The 22,808-nt window shown below is 48.4% G+C and overlaps 2 protein-coding genes across 7 annotated transcripts in view; one reads left to right on the forward strand and one right to left on the reverse strand.

Annotated features, from left to right (window-relative positions):
* The window catches only part of MNAT1 (MNAT1 component of CDK activating kinase), a 125,653-nt gene extending 123,866 nt beyond the window's left edge, over positions 1 to 1,787 (reverse strand). For 3 of the 6 annotated variants that reach the window (XM_064460991.1, XM_064460993.1, XM_064460988.1), the window contains exon 1: positions 1,631 to 1,732. Coding sequence is in view for 2 of the 6 variants with exons in the window: in XM_064460987.1 (XP_064317057.1) it covers positions 1,631 to 1,719 (89 nt within the window). In the remaining 4 variants the exon portion in view is untranslated. Of the gene's footprint in view, positions 1 to 1,630 lie in introns of all 6 variants that reach the window. The other 3 variants (XM_064460987.1, XM_064460989.1, XM_064460990.1) reach the window with 3 other exon arrangements.
* A 247-nt stretch (positions 1,788 to 2,034) lies between these two features.
* Positions 2,035 to 14,192, forward strand: SIX4 (SIX homeobox 4). The gene is made up of 3 exons (XM_064460979.1): positions 2,035 to 3,533; positions 5,123 to 5,811; positions 8,298 to 14,192. Exons 1-3 carry the CDS (start codon positions 2,671 to 2,673, stop codon positions 9,092 to 9,094), a joined length of 2,349 nt encoding a protein of 782 aa, XP_064317049.1. The 5' UTR covers positions 2,035 to 2,670; the 3' UTR covers positions 9,095 to 14,192.
* The last annotated feature ends 8,616 nt before the right edge of the window (positions 14,193 to 22,808 follow it).

The raw sequence follows: 22,808 nt of genomic DNA on the forward strand, positions 1-22,808 counted from the left end.
CAGTCCTCATGCAGCTGGGAAGGAGCAAGGAAAGCAAGACAGGGACATCAACCCCAAATAAGGTAGCAGCAGCTGGACCCTGTAAAGCACAAAATATGATTTATTTTCTCAAGCAAAGCTCAGCCTCAAAATAAAATATTGAGAGCCAAAGAAGGAGAGCAAACTGAAACATGCTGTCCTCTGCTGGAAGTGACTCTGGAGGAGCTTGAAAGCAGAAGATGATCGAGACCACTAGTCCTTCGATCTTCACTGGAATAGAAGATAGAAACATCACTTTAAAGCTGTACAGCCTTGCCTAGATGTGGGTGTTACACTTTTAACTCCAGCTAACACTGCACTTTTACACAGCCAGCATCACTGTCACCAGAGAGGTGCCCCGGCTGCTTCTCTTCCCTATGCCACCACTGCCAGAAGATCATCTGCTGCTCTCCCACACGCCTTCCCTCGTGGCAACAGAAGAGCTTGCGTGGCTGTAGAGAACAGGATCAGGGAACCAGATGACAGCTTTTTTTTTTTTGTAAATAGGGTAATAAAAAAATAAATCCTTTGTTGCAATCTAGTTCCTTCATCCTGTTCACTTACAACACTGTATCAAGGTAGGTAAAGCTTTCAGACTGCACCTTTTGAATGTAGTTCACATGTAGTTTAAAAATATAAACAGCTCAACATACTGTCCTAGTTTCAGCTGGGACAGAGAAAGGAAAGATCACAGGAAAGATGAACAGCACAAAAAACAAACAAAAACAACAACAAAAAAAAAAAACCAGAAAGGGCTGCTAATATAGTATGAGGTTTCTGTCATGTGAACCTAGAAAGAATTTAGAGTAGAGCCCTTAAAGCTTCCAGGCATACTGCATCCAGATCTGAAAGTGAATGAGTTCAGGCTATCTATGACTTAAATCAGCCAGAGGCAGTGGTGGGAATTATCTCAGTGTTCATCTTCAGGGAAAAAGAAAAAAAAGGTTGAGACTCGCATTGCAAAAAATAAACACCAAATGAGTAAACAACAGGATCAGCACAGGTTCAGTAGAGAATTTTCCAACATTTAAACCAGCATCAAACCTTCTGACAAAGCATTCCGCATTCAGGAGAACTAACGCAACAAAAAATCAAAACAAATCGCATCCCCCCCCCCCCTTAGGTATCCAGGCACATTACTAAATACAAGTGAGAGGCGTTTGAGTCGATGAGAAGCGTATTTTGCTCCACGCTCCCCGTTTCACACTCCGAGGCCTCACACCCCTGGGGCGAGGGGCCGGCACCCCACAAGGCCCCTCTGTTTCGCCCCACCGAGACTTTCCCCACAGAGAAGCAGCCGAAGGCAGCGCCCCAGCCCCACGGCACCATCCAGCCCCGGCCTCAAACGGGACGGCTAGGGACGGCGCTGCCTCCGGGAGCGGCGGGGGGGGCCCGGGGCCGGCCCACGGGTCTGACGGAGCCCCGCCGGGCCGGGCTGAGCGGCCGGAGCCGCCCCCACCCCCGAACGGGCCGGGGAAGCGGCCGTTCCCCTCAGGCCCCGCCGCTGGGTCCCCCCGCAAATGAGCAGCCCCGGGCCAGGGCGCTTCTCCCCTCACCGCCCCCGTGTACCCCCTCCCGGCCGCCCTCAGGGCGGGGCGGCGGCCCCACTCACAGCGTGTGCCCGCAGACGTTGACCATCAGCTTCAAGGAGGGGTTGCGGTACTTGGTGGTCTTGCACCGCGGGCAGCCCTGGTCATCCATGGCCGCCGCCGCCGCCGCCGCCACCTCCCCCTCCCTCCCGTCTTCCTTCCCTCCTTCCCTTCCGCCGCGCGGTGCCGCCGCCAAAGGGGCCCGCCGGCGCCGCCCGCCGCCCCGCGCGTTCCGCCCGCCGCGGGGGCCCGGTCCAGCTCTCTCCGCACCCCTCCCGGGCCCGACTGCCACCAGGCAGAGCTGGCCGGCGGCGGGGAGGGCCGGGACCAGCAGGTACGAGCCGCGCCCGGGCAGCACCTGCCTGGCGTTGGGGCGGGGAGGGCGGGCAGGCTGTCCCGGCCCGAGAGCTCCAGTTGTAAGGGGGGGGGGGGGGGGGGAGAGGGAGAGACACCACGCTCCCGCCTAACGAACACTCAGCAGGAGGCCGCTGCGGGGCAGTAGCTCCCCCGCGGGGTTCCCAGCTCCCGGCCATGGAGAGGCACCGTACCTCACCCCGGGTAACTCCCGCACCCTGAGAGTTTTAATTCCTCCCGGGGAAAGGCACTTGGCGGCGGCGCAGGTGAGGGTAGCCGGGCCCGGTGCCGGCCCCGCGGCGGAGCTCCAGGTGGAGGTGGAGGTGGAGGGGGAGTAGAGGAGAGGAGTGGGGCCGCTTGATTGACGGTTGCCGCGGAGACGCGGGAGCCCCCGCCCCCCCGGCGCGGCGCAGCCAATGGGCGGGCGCGGTCGGGCCAGCAGGCTGCGGTGCCATATAGTATTGCAGCGGGGCCGGGAGTCACGTTGGGGGGAGCCGCCGAGAGGAGCCCGTTTACACTACTTTGCTATAGCAGCTATCTTTAATGGTTATTGCGTGGCCGGGAGGAAACCTGATCGGCTAGAGCCGGCTGAGAGCGGGAGGAGGAGGAGTGGACTTTGCGGAGAGATAGGAAGGGGGGAGAGGAGGAGAAGGGGACGGGGGGAAGGGAAAAAAAAAAAAGGAAAAAAAAAAGGAAAACAAACCGAAATATGTCTTCTGCCTCCCCCACGGACGAGATCACGAACGCGGTGGAGATCAAGCAGGAAAATGTGATGGAAATCCTCTCTGAAGCCGGCAAGGTGCCCCCCGAGGGGGCCGCGGCGGGAGCCCTCAACGCCGCGCCGCCGCCCCCTCCCGCCGCGGCCCCGTTCCCCATGGAGCACGCAGGCTCCGCCGCCGCCGGGGAGGAGGGAGCCGCCGACCAGGTACTGCTCCACACGGAACTCCTGGCCAGGAATCACCATGCTGCCTCCTCTCCCTCCTCCTCTTCTTCTTCCTCCTCCTCCTCCTCCTCGCAGACCCCCCTGGCTTTCTCCCCGGACCACGTCGCCTGCGTGTGCGAGGCGCTGCAGCAAGGTGGGAACCTGGACCGCCTGGCTAGGTTCCTGTGGTCTTTGCCCCCGAGCGATCTGCTACGTGGCAACGAGAGCCTGATGAAAGCCCGGGCGCTGGTGGCTTTCCACCAGGGCATCTACGCCGAGCTCTACAGCATCCTGGAGAGCCACAACTTCGACTCCTCCAACCACCCGCTCCTGCAGGAGCTCTGGTACAAGGCTCGTTACACCGAGGCGGAGCGAGCCCGGGGCAGACCCCTGGGGGCGGTGGACAAGTACAGGCTGCGGAGGAAATACCCTCTGCCCAGGACGATCTGGGACGGCGAGGAGACGGTGTACTGCTTCAAGGAGAAGTCCCGCAACGCGCTGAAGGAGCTCTACAAGCAGAACCGATACCCCTCGCCGGCCGAGAAGCGCAACCTGGCCAAGATCACCGGGCTGTCCCTCACCCAGGTCAGCAACTGGTTCAAGAACCGCAGGCAGCGGGACCGCAACCCTTCCGAGACCCAGTCCAAAAGGTGAGAGGAAACTTTCCTCCCCGCCCCCCTCTCCCGCCCGCCTGCCTTCCCTCTCCCAGCTCTTTCTTCCCTTGCAAACATGGCGCTTACCTTCGGTGCGCCTCGTCCTCCCCTCCTTCCCCCTCCCCGCTCCCCACACACACACACACACACACACACACACACACACACACACGCCCGGCCCGGGCACGCAGGCATGCGGAGCCGCGGCGAGGCAGTCCGGGGAAACTTCCCGGCCCCCGCCGCCCCCTTCCACCTCCCCTCGCTCCCCGCTCCCGCCGCGCCCAGCCCTTCCCCTCCCGCGGGGACTCGGGCGACGCGGCGGGCTCCGGGGCGGGGAACGGGGGCTGGCTGTGGAGCGTGTGTCGTCGTCCCCCCCCCCTTGTTTTTATTTAATTGTCGCGCCTGACAGAGTTAATAATTGACGGCGGCCGGAGGACGCGCGGGGGTGTGGGGTCCCGCCGCTCGCTCTGTTTTGAAACCTGACTCGGGAGCGGGCCGGGCTCGGGTTTCAGCGGGGGAGCGGGGCCGGCCGCGCCGGGCCTCGTCCGCGGCACCACCACCACCAGGCTCGGCCCGCCGCAGGCCTCCGCCTCCGGCCCCGCGGCCGTTTGCGCCCCGCGGGGCGAGGGAGCCTCCCCCGCCCGGCCCCGCTCCGCTCCGCCCGGCCCGGGGCTCGGCCCCCCTCCCCGCGGGCGGAGGGGCCGCGGCTGGGGCTCGGCGCCGTGAGGCGGGCAGGTGGAGGTGACCTCCCCGCCGCCGCGCCCCCCCCCTCCTTCTTTCTCCCGCGCCAGGGACGGGAAGGGAGGGAGAAAGAGAGGGGGAGGAAAGAAGGGGGGGAAAGCGGCGGCCGGCGGAGGGCCCCAAGGCATTTCTCAACCAAGGGCGCGATTGTGCCGCCGCGGCCCCCTCTCCGCGGGACACATCAAAGGGCGAGCGGCCGAGGGGGGGAGGAGGGAGGGAGGAAAGGAGGGAGCGACCGAAAAATGCAGTCGAGGGCGGACCAGTCAGCAAAAAACCCCGGCGGAGGGGCTCGGCCGGGGCGGCGGCGGCGGCCCGGGGCGGCCCCGTGGGGCGCGGCACAAAGGCCGCCCTCCCTCCTTCCCTGCCTCCGCCGGCACCTGGGGGCACCCGGGCCCGGCCCCCCGCGGGGCCTCCCCTTCCCTTCCCCCGGGCCGGGGGCGGCGAGCGGCGCTTCCCGGCCCGCTCTCACCTCCCCCAGCTGCTGCCCGGCCATTTGCCAAATGGCTGCGGCCGGGCTCGCACCCCGGGCTGGCGCAGGGGGGGCCCAGGCAGCCCCCTTGGGTCGCCCGGGTCGGATGGCCGGGGGAGAGGGAAGTTATTTACACGTCCATAACCCGGTCTGTAAATTTTGTCCTCAGTGAGCAGCTGGTTTGATATGTCCTTTACTAAAAAACTTCCCCCTTGACTTGAAATCCATTTGAAGTGCCTTGTGAAGGCAAAACACAGAAAAAAAAATTACTTGGGAAAACTCTTACAAACTGTACCAAAGCAAGGAGTTCCCCTTAGCGCGGAGCTCGCTGGCACACCGTGGTAATGCAATGTCATCTCTCCATCTTTTCCCGTAGCGAGTCAGACGGCAACCCTAGCACAGAAGATGAATCCAGTAAGGGGCAGGAGGATTTATCTCCCCATCCTCTCTCCAGCTCAACTGACGGCGTTACCAGCCTCAGCCTTCCCGGCCACATGGAGCCCGTCTACATGCAGCAGCTCGGAAACACTAAAATAGCCTTGAGCTCATCTGGTGTCTTGTTGAATGGAAACCTCGTGCCTGCCAGTACCTCTCCCGTCTTTCTCAATGGTAGCTCTTTTCTTCAGGGACCCAACGGTGTCGTTCTCAATGGACTCAGTGTGGGGGCTTCGCAGACAGTTACCTTAAATTCGCCCAAAACCACGTCAAGTGTTGTGAGCAACGGGGTGTCCATTACTGACATACTGTCATCTGCATCAGAAGATGTTAAGGACTTCAAACTCCTTCAGGCTTCGGTCCCCAGTGCTGCGGCAGCCACTTTCAGCCCCAGCAACATCCCGGTCTCGTTCCCGGGATTGATACCAAGCTCAGAGGTGAAAAGGGAAAGCGTACAAACTGCTGCTTCACAAGATGGAGGCTCCGTAGTTACTTTTACTGCTCCTGTCCAAATAAACCAGTATGGCATTGTCCAGATACCCAATTCAGGAACAAATGGCCAGCTGCTGAACGGAAGCATCGGTTTTTCCTCTCTGCAGCTGCCTCCTGTTTCTGTGGCAGCTTCACAAGGTAAAAGTTCTGTCTGTTACAGTAAGAGATACGAGGAAGAGTTGGTATTGGGCACACTTGGCATTTTAGAAGCCGTGGTACTTTTCCTCCAAGGTACCAGCATTGTGTCACAGCCACACGCAGTACATCCAATAATACCTTTTGCCTGCCTTTATAGTAGGTTATGCTTGTGGGCAGACTGTTACATGAGGCTGAGCTCCTCTGCGAAGAGCAGAGAAAAGGAGGTCTGGTATTTTACACCCCTTTCATCTCATGGTGTTTTCAGAAGTCTCTGAGACTAGTCTTCACAAATATCTGTAAATTTTACACATTTCAGTAATTCAAAATATTCCCCATTTGCCACTAAAATCTTTTAATGGGAAGGTTTCTAAAAATTAAAATTGTGGCAGCTGGAAACTGTTACCATTGTTGTTCTTGCGGTGGTTGTTTTGGTTTTTGGGGTTTTTTTTCTAACCAAAGCATTTAATAAAAATAAATTTTAAATTACTATAGACACAACAAGACCAAGCAGTTACGCTTGTACATTTTCTCTCTGATTATTGATAAAGATTAAACTGCAGGGAAACAATAGAAATACGCAATAGCTCACAGATACAAAACGTGAGCGTATTTGGATAAACTGCCCTCAGTCTAAGGGAAATATGTCATCGCAGGTTCACGTGCCAAGTGTGCAGGCTCCTCCCCAAGCTTGCTTTAGAGTTTGTCTTGACATACCATAGACTGAAACTTGCCGCCAGCCAGGAAGAATCCCAGGGAGCACAAGCCTAGTTCTGGTTCCTTGTTTTGAGGCTGGTCAGTTATAAAGCACAACTGAACAGCTTTGTTACTCATTAGCAGCTGTATCTTTGGTTATGAAAAGGATTAAACTTGACTGAATCTCCCTAGTTTTGGGAGCCGTGGGTACTGTAATGAAAATCAAACTGTGTTCATGTTAGCTTATTTCAATTAAGCGTGTATAGGGAGTGAATTTTTCTTGCTGTTAAAGGTGGGGAGGAACACTGAAGCTGTACAAACACATTCTAAGTGGGCACAAAATTATAAGATCCTAAAACGTGGCACTTGCGGTCACTGGAAGTTATCAGTACATAGTTCAACCAAGATGAAAAAGAGAAGACACTTAGTCTGAATACCACCTGTAATTACAAAAGCCATTTAATCCACATGTTCCTAGCATAAACTGACAGCCAGCAAAGGGGAGAAAGTTCTGTTCCTTAAGTAGTGCGGGATTATTGTATTTGAAAGGCCTAAGAAAGTTCCTCTCTGAACATTTTCCCCATTGTTAAAAACACCAATTTCCAATGGAGAATGATTTGCCATATGTCTAGTCTGGTGCAGAGAAAAGTCCAGATCCCTGTTTGGTGCTTTGATTTCTTTTTGGTTTTCTTAGCGCGAGAAGGATGGATAGCTGCCTGCCTATTCCAAGTGAAGCGTGCTGCAGGTTATTTTAAGTAAGCTGCAGTAAATGATATCTTATTGCCAGGTAACTTCAAGTTGCCTTGCTTTATTCTTCTAGTTTACACATACAAGTAACTGCTTCCAAAAAAATCATCATTGATTAATGAAAATTAATAGGGAGCTAAAATATTCCCCAGGTGAGAAATGCATCTTCAGTGCTGGTCTAAAAAACTTCAGATGTCTCCAACTCTAGCCTCTTAAACGTAGAAGTAAACTGCTTTTGAGAAAAAGTGGTGTTTGAAGTGGGACCCAGTCCTGAGAGGCAGTTTATCTTATTTTAGGAAGGATTATAACAACTTGCATGACATGTCTAGTAAAACCAACTTGGGGTCTTCTCTGCCCACTACTTCTTGCTCTGGTTAGCTACAATGTCGCACAAGCGTTGCCATGGCTTTCAGCGAACTTAGGCTGTTGCTGGGTGGCTTTACACCGGGCAGTAGATGTGGTAGTGTTAGGCTTTTAGAGATATGTAATAAAGCAAGGTGAAAGGCGATACATCTGAATGCTTGACGGACTACCTAGTTAACCTGATAGAAATTACTGGGTTTTGACTCTTTCTCTGCAGGGCTTGCCTCAGGTAGGTTCTGCCCAGCAGTAGTGGATTTCATGTGACGTATCTCCAATTTCCCCGACACAAGCTGTAGTCTGTCACTGAACTATCTTTAATAGCTTTTCATGCTTCTATTCTTAGATAGAAATTGAGTGGTGGCAACTAGTGAAGGCCAGAGCATGTTCATTTTAATCACATGGCCAGGGACTGTTTGCCCCTTAATGAGAGTCTCACAGATACTTAATATACCAGAACCCTTTTTTTTTTTCCTTTCTCTAGAAGCAGTTTCTGTTAACAGCTTTTATTTCTTCATACCAAGTTTGTCTCACCTGTTAAAAATAATGCTGTTCTCTGTTGCATGAAATATTAGCATATGTGGGTACTGCAAACATAAAGGACTAAAACGTCTTGACAAAATGCCTGCACAGCTTCTTGCCAGCTATAATCCGTGTTTTCCTTTCTTTTGCTTCCCTTTCTCTAGGTAATGTTTCAGTAAATCCCAGCACATCTGACGGAGGAACTTTTACAACCGAGTCTTCAACAGTGCAGCAAGGAAAGGTTTTCTTCAGCCCCCTTGCTCCGAGTGCAGTTGTTTATACGGTTCCCAATTCAGGCCAGGCAGTAGGCTCTGTCAAGCAAGAAGGACTGGAAAGAAGCCTTGTATTTTCTCAGTTGATGCCGGTCAGTCAGAACACACAACTAAACGTAAACATGTCTTCTGAAAATATATCCAGCGGAGGACTCCAGTCCCTGGCCTCCTCGTTAGTGAATGTAACGCCCTCACATAATTTTTCCCTCACACCACCAACTCTTTTAAATGCTGCAGAACTGAACTCTGGTATCTCGGAGAGCCAGCCCATGTCATCACCCGTGACCAGTACCTCTACCGTGATATCTATCAGCAACACTAACTATGCAACCCTTCAGAACTGTTCCCTCATTACCAGTCAAGATCTGTTGTCCATTTCTACAGCACAGCCTGCGCTTGGAGAAATAGTTTCTACAAGCGGAGACCGTGTCAGCCACCCATCTGCACAAGTACATCAAGATTTTGTCAGAGAGCACAGGTTAGTTCTGCAAGCAGTACCTGACGTCAAAGAGAATTTCTTACCTAGTTCTGAGAGTAAGTCAACTGGCAATTTAATGATGCTGGATTCGAAATCCAAGTATGTTATGAGTAACATGGTTGACACGGTTTGCGAAGAACTGGAAACGGACAAAAAAGAACTTGCCAAACTGCAGACAGTTCAGATGGATGAAGATATGCAAGACTTGTAACTTTTTTTTCTTGCTTTCTGTTTTAATAGATAAGTCTCCTGTTGAGACCCTAACAAGCACCAAGTGGGGTTGGTTTTTTTTTGGTTTGGTGGTTTGTTTTGATTTTTTTTTTTTTTCATTTAAAGAAAACAGAAGAACATTTAAATGGTCTGAATCGATGTACAGAGGAATCTCCGGCAATGGAATTAGGTTGCCACACTTGGTTTGCATGCAGTATTCTCTTTTAAGCAGATTAAAGGAGAAAGGAAGCGCCAGGCAAGTACCGAGTGAATGGGTACAGGTTTGGCTAAGAGATACTACCCTGATAATTTAACTAGACTCTCCATAGTACGACATACTCTCAACAGTAAGTATACACTCCTAACTTTAGATAGAAGACAGAAATCTCGCTCCAAAAAGGTAGAAACAATGCAGTCATTTTTGCTGTTTACTTCTAGTCCATGGGCATTGAGACATTTTTAAGGAACTCTAGACGATACCTCACCGGCTGCTTTTGTTGTGTGAGGTTAAGAAACGAAACAAAATCATAAGTAATATTGTTACTGGTGTGTTTGCTTTTTTCCAGCAGACTTGCATTCAAACCAAAAATCTCACATCAAACATTTACAGGTTTCTAAATGCTACAGCTAGCATTTTGTCAGTGCACCAGAAAAAGCATCATTTGAAACTCTAATTATGCAACTCGGAAGCTTTCTCTCCAGTATGAATGTAAATATTGTTTCAGTTCTCATAAAGGAGACTTTTTTTTAAATTAGTACAATGGATTTTATTTATGGTTTATGTTCCCTTTCACTTTAGACAGAATGCATTGAAAAGGAAAACGTTTTCTGGCTGTTTAATTTATTTTTATTGTTTGAGCAGGAAGTAAACGTAGTTATTTCTGACAAGGTTTTACTTTTTTGTAGTTTTTCAAGCAATAGACTGTAAAAGCAAAATGTTAATCACACTGAAACTAGAAAATGAACTCCCAGTCTCACAAACCCAGGAGGTCCCTGTCTCTATCCCCTCTGTCTCTGTGTTCAGGGTTTTTTTTTTTGTTTGTTTTGTTAGTAATTTGCAAATTAGTTGAACCTTTTTGTGTATTTTTTACAGAATTCCACGTGCCTTTCTTCCTAGTGGCCTTATCTTTGTTAATAAAGCACAGTGGCAGGAGGAATAAAAACACTGATTTGCAAATATCCGTCCTCAGGGCCAAATCCTGATGCCTTACTTCTGCAAGTAGCCCCGCTGACTTTGGTGCCCCTACTTGCATGAGTAAGAAGAGTTTTAAGTCTTTCAGTCATCGTGGGTGACATTTGCTAGTGGTGCAGAGAGCCAAAGATAGGTCCTTCCGCAGCACGTCAGCAGGAGTCCAGAGAGGGACCATGGGCAGAGCCGTCGTGCCGAGGGAAAGGTCTTGGCTCCAGCCTCAGGCAGATGAGCTGGAAAGGTTGGATGGGCAGGCCAGGGAAGGGAGCCCCACGATTACACGGACCCCTTGGCCAAATACCCCGTGTGGGAGGGCTTCAGCTGCTGTTGAAGCAAGCAGGCCCCCATCCAGGAGTGCACTTAAATGTGTATTTATATATCCTTCCAGAATAAGCAGCATGGGGGCTGATGGTGGGAATTGCAGCTGCCCAACAGGCTCATGGGAGCAGCCGCAGTCTCTGCCTGGCTGGGGATGGGTCTCGTCTCCCTTCTCTCCTTCATGCTGCACCAGGGACAGCAGAAGCAGGCGGGCTCCTGGGCAGGTGGAACAGATCTTACCTTTCCTCCAGAGGAGTTTTTGTAGCATGGAAAAGCACATCCTTAAGCTTTAATAAGAATGCAGATGTATAAAAATGACATGCTGTTAATCTTTGTGGTTTTGTTACTTTTTATCCTAATGTGAATATATCCAGTAACTAAAGCATGTATTCGTCCTCATCAGGGGCCTGATCCGAAGCCTTTGGAAGGCAATGGGAAATGTTTTCATCAGCTTCTGTGGGCTCCGAATCAGGCTCGGGATAAAACAAGATCATTTGTAAAGGACAAAAAAACGGAAAGGAAAGAGAACAGAGGTAGCACATCCCAGTCTCTTTCTGTCTTGGTTGTTAACATGTTCTGTGGAAAGCCTTTGAGGAATGAAGGTCGTTTCTGTGCGCCATGGGCATGGCGTAGGCACCCTCGCTGTTGTTTTGCACTATATTGAGTACAGCGTATTTTGAAAGGTATTCTGTGGAACCTCAAAGCGGAGCTCTGTTGGTAGGCACTGGAGTCCACGCTGCGAGCCAGGCTCCGTAGGGCTGCGGGGAAGGGGAAGAGCAAGTGTGCAAAGCATGTACTTTGCAGCTGTACCGAGTCACTGATGCTCTGCAAACAGAAGCAGCCCACAAGCAGTTGGCTGTCCCCATGTGCTCCCAAGCAAAAAGGGTGTTTAAGGCAAGCGCTTTAAAGTGGAGATTATCGCAAGCAGGACATAGAGCTATATGTTCCTCTGGCACAACTTCCCTTGACATTCAGGGGATCTCCGCATGAGCAGGGAATCAGATAGTCCAGAGTTCTCCTTTCTGCTTTGCTTGTTTATCTGTTTGCTGGGCTCCAGCATGAGCAATCTGCTTTCCACCTCTTCTTCGCCCATAAAACCAAGATGATGATGACGATAACAGTAGCTGTATCTGCTTTGCATGAATTTGTTCAACCGTTATTGGAAAATTAGAAGAACCCTGTATCATTGTCATATTAATGGAGAACGTGTGCGTGGCTCTGAAGGAGTTGTTTGGGGCTTAATATTTCGTCTGTGAAGCTCGGACTAGATTTGGAGGCAAGCTAGAGAGTATTTCAGAGCACCCTCTCAGTTGTTGACGCGATCAGGTCTCGTAACTGAAAAGACTGTGGTGTTACGCCAGTACCTGTTACTTTTTTTCTTTATTTTTCCTCCTTTGCATCTGTTGTGTTACCGAGGCTCTGAATTCCATGGCTTTGCAGCACAGTTGATGTGAAAACTGTGTATGTTGTTACAGTGGCGCGTATCTTGGAGTGTCTGGTACTTCTTATAGGAGACTCCCACTCTTCAGTGGGAGCGGAGGATGTACATAAAAGCAGTGGTTTGGGACAAAGTAAGATTAATCTATTCTAGTCTTCCAGATATCAAGTAACTTATTTTATTATTATGTTTTACTCTTTCTTTCTGCCATTGAAAATAAGTGTCATTCCCTCCAGATAATGTAGTTGTAACCTCATGTTTTCTGCAGGTACATATGCACAATATAAAGATTCATTGCACGGTACAGTGTTTTTAAAATAAATATTTAAATAGTAGTTTTACTCCTACTGTAAAATAAGGGTCAGGTTTTTTTATTACGTGGCCCTTGAGCAAGCAGGCTAACTGCTCTAAATAAACAGTACACAAAGCCCCGAAAAGCATCTGGGGCCGGATCTTCGGCTGCTGTAAATAAGGCATTGCTCCACTGATTCCCAAACTGAGGATTTTACACGGTGTTTAGGGGATATGGATGCTCTTGTCCCACACGTGCGAATGGCAGTGAGTGTTCAAGCCCCACAGACAGTCCTTATTATCACATTCTGTTGTTTAAATGGAAGGTATGTCTATCTGGCATGCATGTTCCTTCTCCTCCCTCCCTCTCTGTTATGGATGAGAATAAAGGATCGTTTTAACTTCACATATGTTTGTAACTTGTAAGTCCACTGGAAATCTTACAGGAAACATTGCCAAATTCTGCTACTTTTCTTGTCCCAGACTCAGCTTTAAAAAATACGCTTAAAGTTTAAGCAAATTCCTACAAAGCATGATGTTAAAAAACCCTTTGCTTTTTACTACTTTTAATTAAAGCTGCATCTGTTTTGCCCAGAGTTTTTCAGAGAAACAGATATATATTAAATTGAATGCTCTGTCTGGACTATTTGCAGCATTATTCCTGTGGTCTTACCTAAGAGAACATTTCAGACACATAAATCACGGACATCTATCGGCCAGGTCCTCGGCTGGGCTAAACCAGAACAGTTCTATTGACTGTAATGTCCTTTCACACCAGCCGAGAATATGGTCCATTCATTTCACTGGAGTTGGGTCAGGGATGGATTTGGCCCGCTATATGGTGGCAGTACGAACCAGTGCACAAGGCTGACACTCAGTTATAACCAAACGGTCACAGTCTATTGAAAGCATATACCTCTTTCCATTTACTGCTCTACCCTGCCTGTGGATTCAGGAAGACGCATTCAGAAAGTTACTTTACCCAGAAGTAAGGCTGGAGCCATCTTTTATTGTTATTACTATCAATCTGAGATTAATGACAATAATGGACAGATTCTGACTTCAAATCCTGCAAAATCACCTCGATAACTATTTTCAGTTAAATTAAGCAGGGCCAAATTTGTTCCTGTGTGCACAGGAGCTTTTCCTGTACGTGGATTCCCAGTGCCTGCACACTTCTCTTAGCGAGGGCAGATGAACAACCAAGAGAGCGCATTCCCTCAGTTCCGTATGAAATACCTGTGCAGGACTCCCAGGGGCGTGAATCGCCTGGCGCTTGTGGTCAAGAACCATCTCAAATCATAAAAAGGACAGTAATTTTGTAACTCTGGAAACAGAAGTAATGACATTTTACAAGCAAGGAGACCTGAAGTCTTCCTGTATCTCCTAGCAGTTATTATCTTGAAGGATATTTTATACCTTACTTGTATATTTCATATAATTTAACACTAGCTTCTTACATTTCTGAACTCAAGGAGGGCGTGAATCTTCTGACTTTTGGGATTCACATTCAGAGGATGTTTGTTCTTTTGCTGCATGTACTGTTTGTCCAGAACTAACCAGTTATTTCTGCGATAGGGGTTTATTGTGCCTTACAACAAATATGGAACTTAAGCGGAATGTACGCATTAGAGGAGGGAATAATCAGAAGTCTTTACTGCACTGTTAGATGATGCCGCCCCAGAGTGTATCATCAAACATATCTGTGCTTAATTACCCAACCAAAGAGCTCTAAAGTATGTATGTTTGTTGTACTGTAATAGGGGTTTGTGCCTGGACAATTAAGTGTTTTATTTGTATTCTGAGATGATGTGAACTTATTTTTCTAAACACTATACTGAATAAACTTTATATTTATACACATCTTGAGTGAATATTTCTATTTGCATATAATGTGAGGGCTTTGAATTTTGTGTTCGAAAAGCAATCTAAAGTAGAAACTTGTCTTTTAATGACTCATTGTGAAGGTGATGGCAACTGTGAACACCTGTGCTCACCAGGGAATTGATCTAAAGCCTACTTAAGCTAGAGTCTTCCTGGTGACTTGAGTGGGTTTTGTCAGACCCTAACTTTGCTTCTAAAATACTAATTAAAAAACATAAATCTTCTATTTCATATCAAACCTAGCTTTTAAATCTGTGTCTCAAACCAAATTTATACCATAATTAGATACTACTGAAATATATTTCCACTTGCTAGTTAGGACTAATCAGTACTTACTTGTGGCTCCCATGGCATTGGGATGCTTTCTATGTCCGGGTTTCTGTCTGGGTAGGTAAATTCCAATTTGCTCAGTTTGTGTTCATTGAAATTTTTCTTTAAAATCTTGCACTCGCTATCAGACCTGGTTTTGGTAGACTTTTGAGAACAGCCTGAAATTTATGTTCCCTTGATATTAAAGGATTTAAAGACATTACTGTGTTACTTTAGATCTGGGCTCAAAGTACCAGGATTGCCTGGTTACGGTTTTTAATGCCAAAATGAATGACAGTAAGTTCAAGGAGACTAACGTGTACAGGTGAAATAGTTTCCCTCACTGAAGCTGTATATACATTATAGATACTTAACAGCCTGCACATGACAGCAGGAAAACACCTTTTCACCCCTTAAATTGTATTTAGGCCACAGGAAGCAAGATGGGGTCTGTGAGATTAATTTTTTTAAATAATCAGATCCAGCCATGTATACCTATTAGTATTTTTAATCACTGAGACATTACCTTTCCTTACCGTTACTCACCGTTCCTCCATCTTTCCCATTTGTCGCAGCCGGTCCCACGCAGTGCCGCTGACAGTGGTCCCAGCGGCAGAGCCCAGCCAGCCGCCTCCCAGCCCTGGGAGCGCCTCTCCCCTCTCTGCCTGGGGGTGAGCCGCCTCCCGCTCTGCAGCTGTCGAAGTAAATCCATTACCCAGGAGCAGCCCTAAGGTAGAGACAATTGCCATGTTGCCCAACTTCTTTTCCTTCCCAGAGGCAGCACGCGTGACTCAGTCCTCCTGTTCGTAGCACTTCCCTTTGCCATGCTTTGGTTTTGCCTGAGCAGTAGGACAGCGATAATATTTTCCTGCCCTGCAGTTACCAAATTCCTGATAGATCCCTGGATGGCAGCTCCATCCCATCTTTGCTTGGAGCAGGGGCTGAGGGTCTAAAGCCATCCTTCAACTTGGCTGGGAGCAGCTTCTCTCATTTCTGCCCCATGACGGAGCTGGGGGGAGAACCACGGCTGCTGGTTGGCTCCAGCTGTGGGCGATCTCCTCTGGGAGGGGGTTTCTGGCTGCACAGCCCCTGCGCGCTTGACCTGACAAAGTTCGAGGGCAACTGAAAAGCAGAAAGACTCAGCGTATGCAAATGTCCAAATTCTCCCTGAGCAGCCACCCATGCGGTATGCAGGATGAATCATGTCCTAACGGAGCACATTCCTGCTACTTTGGAGGGCTTTGCAGATGTGTTCCAGGTCACCCTGGGCGAGAAAACCACACACAGCCACAGTTACTTCTTCTCTGGCAGCTTGTGCGCAGATGGAGAAAAGGGGGGACAGCACCTTCGGAAGGGTGGGCAGCTGCTTTCCAAGCCCCCAGCTTTCACACGGGGCCTGGGGATGCTGGAGGGAGGACCAGGGGCTGCCAAGGCAGTAGCTGGGATAATGCTGATAGTAGGGAGGCTCGTCAAGATAGGTGGTTGCTCTTGATGTAGCAGGGAGGTGAGCTGGGAAGGGAGGCAACGTTGGAAGACGGCGCTTTGTCCTCTGTTTCTGGCTGGATTTTCCCTCGTGCCAGATCAGAAGGGAACCTTCCTGCTCCAAGAGGCAGAGTTCGGATCAGTAAAACAAGATCTTAATATAAATGCTCACAGCTTGGAAAGTGGAGGTCTCCTTACAGGGCTGCATCGCCCACTGTGGTGATTTCTGGCTGCAGAAATCTTTGGGCTGGAGTGTTAGGACAGTATATCTCAGTTATGGATACAGATCACATTTTTAATATAAAAATACATTTTAGAAGGAAAATTATTCCCAGAAATAGGCATTCATCTGCCAAACAATGTGCACATAACTGACTTTGCACTTAGAGGTGCCAGAAAGTTCAGGAATGAGACCAACAATAAAAAACCAACACACGTGTGAAAAATCTACTACATTAAAGCCAGATTCAATAAAAATAGCACCTAGTTTATATGCTGCAGAAGCTGGCACACGCCTGCAAAAGCCGAAGGAAAAAGATAAAATGTTCAGAAGTTGCACGCAGTCCAGAGGAACTGAGCAGCACTGGAGCAGAGCTGATGGTTACTCAATAACTCATGTACAATATTCTCTTGTGTAAGTACTTCAATTCTTCATCCTGCTACTTCTCGGGCAGAAAGACCCAATTTGGAATACTTGGGGCTAATCAATAAGCTTTGTTGTTGCAGCCAAAGTGCTTTGCAATAGATCTTCTGTTACCCAAAAGGACTCCAGAATGTTACACCGCACCATTTTCTTTTCTACTCTGCAAGCTGACAGCCAATTATTTCGGTTTTAGTGGTGTCCCTTATTCTGCTTGCAGCTGTGAAATGCAGCCCCTCCCCTGAGGAGCTTACAGTATACAGAAATAAAAACAATCCAAGCTGGGAGGGGAGAGGAGCGCCGCAAGAAAGGCAGTTGCCCAGGGTGATGCTGGCAGTGGGTGGCAGAGGCAGGTTGCAAAGCCAGGTCTCTGACTCCCCCTGTTGCTTTGCCCACTGGCTTAGGCCACCTCCCCAGGAGCCCAGTCCGGCTCTGATGCAATGCCCCCTGACAGCAGCAGGAGGACTTGCTGCTTACACCAAAGCTGAGTTTGCTTCATTCATTTATTTGCTATTTTTACAGCCACCATTCCGATGCTGACCGATAGCAACCTAAGCCTCCAGCAAAGCCCTGTCGATAAATAGACTGGCCCTGGACTGGGATCACTGAGCCTGCAAACACTCAGGCTCTAGAGAAACTGCTTCTGCCTGAACCACCCCATCAGGGTGATGCACACATGGGTCCTGAAGGACTCCAAAGCTACCCACTTCCGTAGCAAGGCAATTTGAGAATGGTTTGACTCGCCTCCCACCAAGCCTGAGGAGCTGAAGGAGAGAGATGTTCGCGGGAGGTGAGGATGCGCTGGTCCAGAGCCTGACTTGTGCATTCTCTTGCATGTCCTAAGCCAGTGGTTTCTTAAAACAATAAATCAAGAATAAATGACAACTAAGAGCTTACCCATGTCCTAGGAGGATGCTGGGGATTTTGCTCTTCACTGCTGCCTAAGCAAACAAGGGCAGGCAGGGGAATCAGAAGGCCTTTCTGGAAGGCAACACTTCCTATACAAACCCAAGCACATTTGCAACGGATGTACAAATATATAGGTTGTCTGTGTTAAAGAACATTATCATCTGTTGTGTTGTGTGCATACAGGTGGAAGTGAGCACTGACCAGATTAAGACTCTCAAAAAAATAATTCTTTATTTTGAGGTTCACTATGAAGTTGCAGAAGAAGCAGCCTCTGCTCCCTCTTGCAGGCAACGTATAACAAAACTAATAAAACCCAGTTCCAAAACTCAATGAGTGAACCAGGCTGAGTTTTAAGATCCCTAGACGAGTGCAGATTCCTGGCCTGCTGCTAAACAGCACAAGAGCACGTTGTCCCCTTGCTCAGTGCTTGTGGCAGAACAGCAGAAGAGGCAGCAGGGCTTAACTGCCCTATTAGTGCCACGCTTGGAGGAGAAGCATGCTCAAGCAATATCAGAGAGAGCTGCAAACTCTAGGGACATGATATCATCTGCATGTGGAGGGATTTACGCACATAACACCCCTATGTAGGGAATGACATTAGCTTCCTGAAGGCTACTATAGTCCTTCTTCTCCTTTTGCCTATAAATGTAATAATGTTCTTCCCAGAGCTTCAAAACTGATTGTTCACAGCATTTCTGCTTCTTACGTCTCCTGCAGGGCTTGGTTTCCCCCAGATTTGGCAAGAAGGCAGCCAACACCAGGCCAGAGAAAGAAGGCACACAAGGACAAGGGCTGGGTGAAAGATCACCGCAGGTTCAGCCTCCAGGTCAGCAAGTACTGAGGTGCTTCAGCTGAGCCCCCACGGCATCTTCCCCACAGCTTCTTTTGTTTGGGACCCCCTCAGGACCCCCCAGATAAATTCCATAGGGAGTGTTTAAGGGCTGTGCTCATTTGCCATATTCCCCATAGCCCCCAAAACCTCTGCAATACGAGGGAGGTGGGACCCAGGACTCTCAAAAACAACAGTACCTGGAAGCAGGCTGATAGCAGCCTATTTCCAGGTATTGCTTTATCAAGAAGAGCCCAGCCTGCCTGGAAGCGCTCCTGGGAGCATGGGGCATGCTGCACATACCGGGCACGGTCGCCTTGCACTGTCCAGCAGCTCTGCAGATGCCTGGTCCCGGGACGGGGGTCAGGTCGTGCCAGCCAGCCCTCCCCAGGCTCGGCAGGGCAATGCCAACAATTTACTGGCCTGGTAGAAGGGTGCCAGGCAGGCATTTGGCAGCTCCTGCTACACACAGCATCAGGGCTGGTGGTCTCGGTAAATCCCTTCTGGCCTTAGCTTCTAGGAATAGCTCCTTATAGCTGCTGGGAGGTTTTATTGTGCAAACCAAAGGCAGGGCTAACCTGAGTACCAAACCAAGAGAGCTTCATCCCATTCGTTTGGAAATGTCAGTCCCAGCAAAGGAGACTACTTGACCAGTTGCTCTTGGTTTATGTTTGTTACCCAGTAATGGCAGCAAGTATTGTTAATGTATACATGGCTCAGAAGTGCCCCTGTTCCTTCCAAATTCCCCCCCAAAGATCTGAATCTTTGAAGGTTAGGTTACAAAATCAAGGTTTGCTCAGGTGAACAATGCTTACACGAACAAGGAGTAGTCATTTGCCAATGGACTGGAGGATTAACCCCTCAGATTAAAGTACAGTTTAGAGCATATTTCTGTTTATTTCTTAACCATTCTCAATTCTTAGGATCTTTTCACAAGCCATAATAAATTAAATATCCCTGTGAAATAGGCATCTGCTATTAACATAGACTTACAAGACTGGAAGGCAACAGGAGAGCCACAGTAACACTCCTGCTTAGGTTTTGCCAGAGCCAAGCCTAGTGGAAGCAGTGCCTCCCACCTGGCAAGCTCTACTTCCATTGTAGACACCACAGCCTATGTTTCAGGACCCAGGTCTCCACCCTGTGTAACTCATGCAGAACTACCAGCTTGTCTTCCGGTTTTTCTCACCTTGGCGTATTTTCTGTATTTAATAAGCACACCTTCTTCCAACATCCAAGATGTTCCTGAAAATACTGTCTAGCCCTGTGCTGAGTAGAAACCTTTGCTCAAGAGATCATGGTATTTTGACCTGGAACCGCAAGACAATCACTGGTTTGGAACAATTTCCCACTCATCCTACGGGGGCTTTGCCCAGATCACATTTCCTCAGTTCATCAGGGCATGGAACAGCATCAAAAGGTTGATGGATGCCAAGTTGTGTCACATCTAATGGCTCTTCCCTTTCCAAATGGCATATCATGTCATCAAAGGCAAGTAGGCTGGCATGATATAATTTGAGAATCCCACTTTATAGCTGGTAGAAACCGAATCCCAGCGAGTCTGTCAGTAATGATATATTCCAGGTAATACAGGATTGAAATGTCCTGGCCCCAGGTCTCAGTCTTAAACTTACGCAATGATCTGATTTGCCAACTTTCACAGTTTATGAGCTTTGCAATATTTAGTAGCTGGCAAGAGAGGGGAAGTAGGCAGGGTGGGTTTCGGCCACAGCTTCCTGCTCAACTTCATTCTTAAGTTCCTGGTTTTAAAACAAATAAATAAATTTGGAGGTGCTGAAAGTCTCCAAACCAGAATACATATAAATATGGGTATATTGCATTCATCTATCTAGCAGTATATACACATTTTTATCTCAAAGCTGGTGTTGCAATGTTAGGGCCAGCCTCACGCTTCCCAAACCTTTGGGTCTAATAACACTGTGTGCGACAAGATGCTTCAGAAGAATAATCCAGAATATCAAAATGGTACCATTTTAGCAATAAAATAAATAAATGGTGTACAAATTCAGGAGAATATTTGTTGAAGCTGTCCTTGGATCCAAATTTCCATAAACTTAAAATTAAACTTCTGGGTTAATTTACTGGACTATTGCAGTCTATCCAGTAAAGGTAACAGCTGATTTTTGAAAAACCTCTGTATAACTCAAATTAAGGAAACATTCCACTGACCTAAAAACAAACACCCCAAAATCGCATACAAATGCATTTCTTAAAATCAGCACTTGTAAGATCAGTTTTGTTTTTAAGGGATTCAGGCAGATTCCTTTGGCATCCCAGTATAACTCACACAGGATTTCCAGAGCATCCCATCTGGGACTGGCGGCACCAGCAGTCCCATGCCAGGTTACTTGAGGCCCCAGTTCAACGCTACACCTCAATACATGTCTGCATACAAACCTGCACTTCAGCGTAGCCATAGTTATCATAAGCAAATGGCTCCCAGTTGTAACAAATGGTTGTCAGCTGAGTTATCACCTTTAGCAAAGACAAGACAAACCTCAAGGGCTGTGGGAAAGAAGGCAGGCTAACAGGGAGAGAAACATTCATCACGTGTTTTGTATTAGCTACCACCTTCAACCCTGGTCCAGGAAAACTCTGAAGCATTTGTTCTCCCAGACAAATCTAATCAACTTCAGGAGTTTTATTTGCTGCAATATAACAAGATGCTGCAAGACGAAAAATCACTGGGCTGCTTGGCTCACTCTGAGTTTTAAAGCTTTGGCCTAAAACAGTAATTTGAAAAGGTAATGATGTTTTTCCTCTGGCCCTGACTATAATAGGGGTTGAAATGTTCCAAATGCTTGTATTTTTGCAATATGAGAGGGAACACAAAGAGAAAGATGGGTTATCCTTTATTTTTCAATCCTAGCTCAGAGGCAACCTGTACTGTAAATGTCTCCCAAGATAAGCTGATGTTAACCCTTGGGGACCAAAACTGAGTTCCTAAACATCTGGATTTCCATCTCACCACCAGTACAACTGAAGTAACAGCACTTCCCTCCCTTGTGGGGAGAGGTACAGCCGGGCTGCAATTCACCCAGATGGGATGGCACAGTTGAAATACCAAGGCTAGACCCTACTCATGGAACAGATAATATATAAAATACATATTTAAATAGACATAATATATAATATCTAAAATATATTATATACATTATCTATATTATAGAATACTTATATATAATATATATTCTGCATTGTTAGGATAATATTAAACTTACCCCTTACACAGATGTGTTCTCAGAATTGGCCTGGGTGCTGGGACCCTCCATAAGCTGTGCTAATGCCGCCCACCTCCCTGTTCCCGCCCACATCCTGTGCGCTGGCACCAGGAGGAGCGTGAGCAGGGCACAGAAATAGCACTCTGCCCTTAGACCTTCTCCTTCCCATTTCAATATTGTTTGCCCAATTCTGCTCCTCTCCAGGCTACGTACAAAGAAGGGAAAGTTATTTATGAGTGCTTCATAGAATCATAGAATCACGGAATGGTTTGGGTTGGGAGGGACCTTCAGAGGCCATCCAGTCCAACCCCCTGCCATGAGCAGTAACATCTTCAACTAGATCAGGTTGCTCAGAGCCCCGTCTAACCTGGCCTTGAATGTTTCCAAGGATGGGGCATCGGCCACCTCTCTGGGCAGCCTATGCCAGTGTTTCACCACCCTCATAGTAAAAATTTTTTTCCTAATATCCAGTCACCTTCACATCTCTCTTCTCGACTCATTTTGGCTGAGCCAGGAGGACCACTCTGCACCAGGGGTGATGGAGCCCAGCCTGGACACTGCCTTACCACCTGGTAGGGTATTTTAAGAGCCATTGCTTGCACAGACTGCAGTGCTGCTCCTTTTGTTGTCTGCCTCACTTATCCTCCAGCACAGCTCTGCACCCTACAACATGCTCACCCCTCCTGGGCTCCCAGTGGGTGTCACTGACCCACCCAGTGGGACTGCCACAACATTTCTGAGCAGCCACTTCCACCATCAAATAAATCACACTCACAAATCACTGTCTGGAAAGTCTGCGTGGTATGCGGCTTAATTTTCTTTTCCATAATATGAAATCCAATCTGAAATGCACAGATTAGTTTACTAATCTGTGTAAATCCTATTAATAGCACTTACGCTGCTACACTCCCATTCACATTCTAACAAATCTGTTTAGACTGGGTTGGTTTTCCCTCATATCCTGCAAGATCTTCACACCTGGTTGCAGTCACGTCTTCACGAAATAGCTGGCCACAAATGGAAACTTATTCTTTACAGTCATCTCTCATATTTTAATTCACGTCCCATGGTCCAACATGTTCTGGATCAAAGCATTAGTGCTGTAAATCACCACGGTGCCATTGAAGATAAAGGGATTATACAAAGGGTCGCCGCACAGCTTCGATGGGGAAGGGCAGAGCCCA

This window comes from Phalacrocorax carbo, chromosome 9 (genome assembly GCF_963921805.1).
Source record: "Phalacrocorax carbo chromosome 9, bPhaCar2.1, whole genome shotgun sequence".
NCBI classification, from domain to species: domain Eukaryota; kingdom Metazoa; phylum Chordata; class Aves; order Suliformes; family Phalacrocoracidae; genus Phalacrocorax; species Phalacrocorax carbo.